The sequence below is a fragment of the Simochromis diagramma genome, unplaced genomic scaffold (assembly GCF_900408965.1).
Source record: "Simochromis diagramma unplaced genomic scaffold, fSimDia1.1 OVJJ01000387.1, whole genome shotgun sequence".
Classification (NCBI taxonomy): domain Eukaryota; kingdom Metazoa; phylum Chordata; class Actinopteri; order Cichliformes; family Cichlidae; genus Simochromis; species Simochromis diagramma.
The window spans coordinates 9,557,922-9,565,473 of record NW_024387152.1 but is presented as its reverse complement, the minus strand read 5'-3'; the positions used below and the strand labels follow the sequence as shown (position 1 = coordinate 9,565,473).

General features: G+C 39.5%; 1 protein-coding gene across 3 annotated transcripts in view; it reads right to left on the bottom strand.

The window, feature by feature from the left end:
- Window positions 1-976: 976 nt before the first annotated feature.
- gnb1a (guanine nucleotide binding protein (G protein), beta polypeptide 1a) overlaps window positions 977-7,552 on the bottom strand; it is a 29,930-nt gene continuing 23,354 nt past the window's right edge. For all 3 annotated transcript variants that reach the window (XM_040048180.1, XM_040048182.1, XM_040048181.1), the window contains exons 7-11: window positions 6,430-6,496; window positions 5,873-6,074; window positions 5,209-5,425; window positions 3,458-3,573; window positions 977-3,307 (exon numbers count right to left, since the gene is read on the bottom strand). In XM_040048180.1, the coding sequence (XP_039904114.1) occupies window positions 3,467-3,573; window positions 5,209-5,425; window positions 5,873-6,074; window positions 6,430-6,496 (593 nt within the window). In that variant the 3' untranslated portion in view covers window positions 977-3,307; window positions 3,458-3,466. The remainder of the gene's footprint in view (window positions 3,308-3,457; window positions 3,574-5,208; window positions 5,426-5,872; window positions 6,075-6,429; window positions 6,497-7,552) is intronic.

Below are 7,552 nucleotides of genomic sequence, written 5' to 3'. Positions count from 1 at the left end.
TTCATTTACTGAATCTTTATACCAACTGTGTGCTGCGTAGTAAAAAGACAGTATAAACAGTATACCATGGAAATCAGCCAAGACAGCTTGTGAAACATTTGCTTGAATTCAGCTGTGTAAATCCACAAAGAGCAGTAAACCTCAGCAGCAACACACTTCAGCTGATCACAGCCTGTACACAAAGAAAACGCTGGAGATTACAACAGAAATTATTGTGGGGTGTGATTTTTTTTCCCCCACCCTGAGCCACTACTTCCGTTTTTAGATCCCCCCTCCTCCCACGACTCCAGTAACTAACAGGAGATACAGTGAATTTAAAAACAAAGCTCTTAAGAAAAAAATGTGATTTTACCCAAGAGGCTGAATCAGTACATTTTGATGTAGTATTTTTTTTTTTATCTTTATTTTTGCCACTTGTTTATCAAGTTCTACATGTCATCAGAAAGACCAGACTCGGTAATTTCTTTGGAGTTGTTACAGATGTGCTGGTCATCTAGAAGGAAAACTACTTGCTCATGGTCATGCATTCTCTGCCACATCCACACAAAATAATCTGTATTTGTATTTCAATGTCTGCCCAGTAGAGGGCAGTAAACGTCAAGGATTATTACCAAAGCATGTCCATCATTAGAAGGGACTCTGATCATCCATCGGTGAAGCAGGGATCAGCAAGTGTGAGAATATACCGAGTAAGCAATATGCAAACTGCTAACACTGAGGGAAATGCTCTTTAGCAAGGCACGCCAGTTAAGATTGGCGTGTATAATTACGCTGATGTTTTCAGCAAGCGTGGACACATATGCTGCTGTTACTCAAGCTGGGAATAGTCACAGTCTGCAATTTCATTTTTAGTCTTCACACTCAAACAGAGTGGCACTACAAGAAGGTGCCTTCACACTCATTGTAAGTGCTGATGAACAAAAAGAGTTAAGTGAGTGCGTTAATGACTGTACAGAAGAGGCAGGCTGATTCAACAGTGGATAAGAAATTGTTTATTGACTTGAACATAATTACAAGGAAACCAAACAGTCTGCAACATTCTAGCTTCAGTGGGAAATGCTCTAAGTGAATCACACTCAACACAGTAGGTCATCTCAAACTGCTTTTTATTACATCTTAAATAACAGTACATTTTAATATAGTTTCTATCTTGCATCCAGCTTTCGGTTGTACACTGACTGACTTTAAAATTAAATACAAAAGGTGAAAAGGGAACAGTGGGGGTGCAGAGCTCTACAGTTATTTGATAGAGAAAGAGAGAAAAAGGAAAGGGAATTTAATTAATTTGTAATATTTTTTTTTATTTTGTTTTATTTTTTGCCAACTCCAGGCCTAACGCACAATTACAGCACATTTTTTTGTACAGAATGTCGCAGAGAAAAAACAGAATGGAAAAAATGTCACTACTGCTAAAGAAAGAGCGTTTGTTTACAAGAAGGGAACAACAGAAACTTCTGCCATTCAGATGCTGCAAGATTTTTTTTTTCCCGTTTTTTTTTTATTAAAGGACAGAAAAAACCTGTTATAAAATGTTTTCCTTTGTAAATGGAATTTCGTTTGCTACAGAAGGAATGAAAATTTTATTTTGTTCCATTGGAGATTGTGTATGTTTACGTGAATGAATGTACGTATGTATGTGTGTACAATTTAAACACTTACATTACTTTAATTTTTGTGGAATCCCTCCCAAGTATGGACCAAGTAACCGTTAATGTCGCAGGGTTTGCTTCTCGAGTGCATAGCTTTGACATTTTAGTTGAATCATGTATGCACGGAGTAGCCAAAAACAAAAAGGAGGAAAAAAAAAAAAAAAAAAAAAAAGGAAAAAAGGAAAAAGAAAAATATAAATACCATCGTATTGATATATTCAACAGGTTATTTTCTCAAAGAAAAACATCAAAAGGACTTAATTTCATATGCACCTTTTAAGCAATTCTACAGCATGCGATTCTAAGAGATAACCCACCCATGGCAGACAACCAAAATTTTTTTTTTTCGTTTTTAACTTAAAAAGTTTCAATATCATTATTTTCAAACATTGATTTATACAACATGTCATTCACAGAGTAGTAACTGCATTTCCAAGCACGGAATGGGCACCTCTGTTAAAAGAGAAAACGTCCGGATTGCAACCGGGCTAAAGTGGAGGTACTCTCTACCTGACCAAATCACATCACCGGTCCCAACCACGGGCAACAGAAACCAGGGGAAAAACAAAGGATAAGGAGGGGAGGGCATGAACAGAAAACAAACCAAAACAAAACGAGGGGCAGGGTGGATTATGATCTGATGGGTTAATCTTTATTCTACATTGTTGCCAGACAAAAAGGTGTAAGAATGGTTAAAATGTTTGGGTTTCTTTTTTTTTGTTGTTGTTGTTGTTGTTGTTTTCCGTTTTAAAAACGAGCATTCGTCATCATAAACAGCATGTGCTTGGTTAATTAACTTTTTTTCCTTTAGACAGTATATATGCAAAGTTTAATTTTTGTGCAAACAGATTTGTGGACTACACTGGGGTGTGGTGTGGGACAAACAAACAAACAAAAAAAAAAAAAAAAAACCCAAACAAAAGACAGTAAAAGTATTACGGGGCTAAATATACAGAAGGGCCAGAAGTGGCTTTGAGGACTCCCTGTTGAAGCTGAATTCTCTCGCTTTGTTCTCCGGTGGGATAAAGCTGGATTTAAAATGACGCGATCTGGAGATTCTTTTATTTTTCCCAACTTAAAAACATTCTCTAAAAATGTGTAAAGACTAGGAAATAAAAGCTTTGATCCTCATTTTAAACATTAACTGACAGTTCACTGATCTACCTCTTCAACTAAACAGAAAAACAAAACAAAGAAATAAAAATAAACATGGTCAAAAAGCTATCAAGAGTTAGATCACTGCCATGTAATAACCTTCACTCAGACCTGTGCATAATGAGGACGCAGGACACATTTCGCTTGGTGATGGTGGTGGTGGCAGCGGTGGTGGGGTTTTTGTATTTTCAGTTATAACAATACCAGACCATGGTCGTAGGAGGAATGCACAATTTTCCCCTCAGTTCCACTCTGAAAGCACTAAATTCCCCAAGCTTTTTTTTTTTCTTTTTTTGTAGCTTAATGAGTGACAGACAATTGTGCTCTTTTAAATGAGAAGGAGACAGAGAGAGAGAGAGAGAATTTTTGCCCTTGATAGTTTTTTGGAGGGGGTGTTTGGAGTCAGTATCATGGTGTGTTTTCGAAAAGATTGGATATGCAATAAAATTGAACATCGTGATGTTGGAATGGTCTTCCACTCAACTTTGGAGTCCGGATGCCATCTGGAAAAAACAAACATTTTATCGTTATTATTCTGCAAAGTTACTGACTGTGCACAAAACTAAAATCATTTAAGCCGGTGCCTGCAGTTTCAATCTAAACCCCCAGATGGCAGTAAAGATGAACTCTGAGGCGCTGGTGCTAACACCTACCTTCAGACTCTAGTTCCAGATCTTGAGGAAGCTGTCCCAGGACCCTGTTGCCACTGCCATGCCATCGTCAGTCACACCCAAGCAGCTCACCCGGTTATCATGACCGGCCAGGACACCTGCCAAGACAGCAGAGGATGAGACAAAGCACCAAACCTGCTCTGTCTGACGGGTACTGCAGGCTAACATAGACTCGAGAATAAAGATGCAGGTTTGGAAATTGATTACGTGATGAAACACTTTAGAAAAAGGTGAAAGAGGGCAAGATGAAACTTGTTTTAAACCATAAAGTGCAGAGGAGGCTATAAACCAGTTAGTAAAGGCTGATGCTGACCCAATATACTGATAATCAATACTCCATACACCAGTGGATCGATATATTTAAAAAGAAAAATTGTCTGCTAAGATGTTGGCTTCTGATCCCACGATGCAGTCAATAGATCAAGTATTCATGCCTCCATGGGGGCTCTTCACTACTCGAACAGGGGATGATTCTCCTCTCTCAGCTGCTTACTATTGGCCTTTGGCTACAGTTTGGCTTCAGATATTTAATGGGGAAATATTACTCCACAAAGTATTCACATAAAGCCAAACATGCTTAACCAAGACTGCAGATACACATCGATACCGGCATATGATACACTAATAACTAAAACATGTTACATGTTGCACATTTGGCTACAAAATATTTATTCCCACTCTGCTTAAACTCGTCAGGTTTCACAGGGACAATGTGCAAGTGCAATTAGACCAGATTAGCATCAACCTTCACAAGTAAAGCATTGCGCAGGAGTAGTGCATTTATGCTGACGCGTCTCTGGTTTGCACCAATAGTGTTAGGTTTAATAGTCAAAGTCATTTTTAATAGGCATTTTAATACACTCTCTTCCTAGTTTCCCAGAACGGCCTTATGATAGTGTCTCCCTTTATAGCAGCTCCTCAACAGTGTCTGCAGGCTATAAGGTTATTTGGTGGCTTGAACATATCCATCATTCCCTGACAACTACCACACAGTGAACTCTTCACCGCCATGTTGACAGAACTAAAACCCTCAGAATAGATGCAGCTGTATAAGCTGTAACACAAATGCTACTTTTAATGCAACACAACAAAAGAACAAACATACTCCTATCAGTGTTTTCACTAACAGTTGCAGTAACTTCAACAAACTACAAACATTTATGACGCCAAGCCAAAAATCTTCTGTTTGCCACACAGCCTGATCTAGTGATAATAACAACTTAAAACTATTTAAATGACGTTATTGCTACACATGGTGAATATGTCAATACAATGGTGATTACTGACTCTTCAACAAGAACTAACTGTAAAAGACCAACTGACAAGTTTGTGCAGGTACTGGCCACACCAGCAAAGTTGCAAAAGTGCTGTTAGCATGCCGGCTACTTTCATAGAATAATGCTCGACATCAGAAAATTTTAATTGCAAATATTTCTGAAACTGAAGCAATGCCACAACAGGTACCTCCATATTGTGAATGAGGAGTCCTGACCTTACCCTTTTAAGTGCTGCCACTCTAATGCAGCACATGTGGAAATATTGACTTCATGGCATATTGGCGACTCAGCATCAGCAGTGAATCAAATCATCAGCAATAATAATTTTAGGTTTTGTTTTTTCCTTAAAGGCTTCATAATGTGAATATTTCAAATTATAGAAAAATAGTTCACATTTGTCAGTGAAGTATAATCACATTCACACAGCTCCAGTCTTTTGCTCCGTATGGTGCCTACCTGCACGGTCGGCCTTCAAAGTGTCCCAGACGTTGCAGTTGAAATCGTCATAGCCAGCCAGCAGTAGGCGGCCACTCTTAGAGAATGCGACAGAGGTGATGCCGCAGATGATATTATCATGTGAGTAAACCATCAGCTCCTGGTCAGCACGCAGGTCAAACAGCCGGCAGGTAGCGTCATCTGAGCCCGTGGCAAATGCATTGCCATTAGGGAAGAACTGTAACAAAGGGCAGGGGAATCTAAAGTATTCTTACTTTTGTGCGATTTTTCAGAGTGAAGCTAATTATCTACACTTAAGGGCAGATATCACATACCAAATCTGTTTTTAGTCCGTCTAGTCATCACTTTTAGAGCAAAGCATACTGAATACTACTTGCAGTACTACTATGTACTATGAAATCAAGATCGTTCATTTAAAACAAAGTCTCAACAGTTAGCGTTAATTGTTTTTTCAAATTGCTCTGTCTCAGCCTTTTTAGAAAGAGCTTTAAAGTTAAACGTAGCAAAAAGGTCAACACAAACAGAGCCAAGTCATCCAGTCATTTTACTCGACTTGCTCAAGAACCCCAGACTTGCTGACAGATCTGACTGTAATCTGCTGAGTGGCTTTAAGACTTGACACCCTGACATGACTAGCATATAAGGTTTCTGTTTGTATCCTTACGCAGATGGCGTTGATGTCCGACTCGTGGCCAGTGAAGGTCTGTCGGCACATTCCTTCTCTGATATCCCAGAGCTTGGCCGAGGCATCACAGGCTCCAGACACAAACAGCCTGGTGTCGGGCGCCAGCGAGAGACTCATGACATCGCCGGTGTGACCAGCAAAAGTAGTTGTCTGCTGGCCAGTCTCAATGTCCCACAGAGCACTGCAAGAAAACGCAAAGATGATTTACTGTCATTTACTCTGCAGAGTGACTGTTGACCTATGAGCAGAATCTAGCCCAGAAAGATGTACTAATTAGCCACCTTGTATTTAAACAGTAGCTCTCTAGCAGAAAGCACTACACGAGTGTATGAAATTAGGAACACTTGTATTTCCATAAATATTGTAGACAACCTAAAGAACTTACAGGCCAATGTGATGGCCCTGAAACCAGTAAAATATTGAAGCTCTTGACAGGTTGAAATTCTGACCCAACTGTTTAAAAGAAAAAAAAAAAAAAGAAAAAAAAAAGTGTACTTGATTGAACTGATCGCAGTGGGTGCAATATCCCAACTCACCAGGTGGTGTCTCCAGAGCTGGTGACAATCTGGTTGTCATCCAGGAAGCGACAGCAGGACAGGTAACCTGAGAGGAGCGAAAGAAACTGAATCAAAAACTATAATATGATATATTATTTTGCAGAGCTATAAGACAAGTTTCCTCCCCTTATACTATGCACAGAGAAAGAAATCTCATCCCAAATCATCATCCCACCCTCAGAGAATGTTATGTGAGCTGGATGTGGGAGAGATGAATTGACTAATTCACAACCAGATAAAAAAAAAGAAAAGAAAAAGCTGTAGGGCATCTCCTGGTTCATGACTTGCTTCCATAATTCTTCCTTTACTAGCTGGCAGAGTTTCTAAACCCCTCCCAATAGCGAAGGAACTGGAACTAAAATGCTGACACACTTCCTGCATCATGTGACACTGATCAGATGAATGCTCTGCGCCCAAGAGCTCAACACTTTCATTAGCTTGAGCTGGTATATGACACAATGGAGACAGATGCACAATATGACTAGTATCTTTTGGATCTGAAAAAAATAACTGGGCTTCCACCATTATATAAGGGCTACCTTAGCAACATAATGGCTTATAACCGACTGGTTGTTTATAGAAGGACTTGTATGTATGTATAAATATACACACACACACACACACACACACACACGTATGGCTACATCCTATATGGCTGCAAAGTCTTGCTTTGACAAAAGACTTGCCAAATATTCAAAAGCATGTTACCATGACCACACACCGACAGAATCAGACTCACAAGATGAAACTACCAGTCTCACAACCACATTTAAGCCCAAGCAACAAAAAGTTAAAAAAAAAAAAAAAGAAAAAAAAAAGTGAGAAATATGAACTTCCATCTACTCAAACGGAGGGCCAAATTGAAACCTAAATGAGGAATGCAGTCTTAAAAATCAAGTGACTTGAGTCCTGCCATGACCTATACTGCCCTTGTCAGAGATTGCAGAACGCTGACAAATCAAAGCTACTTTGGGCTGCACTCTTTCACAAGGGCTTGCTGCAGCAGGTACGGCCACATGTTTCACTTGTCAGATTTTTACGCCAGATGCCCTTTCTGACATAACCCTTGAGGGATTTGTGTCTCTGAACGGGAGACTTTTCC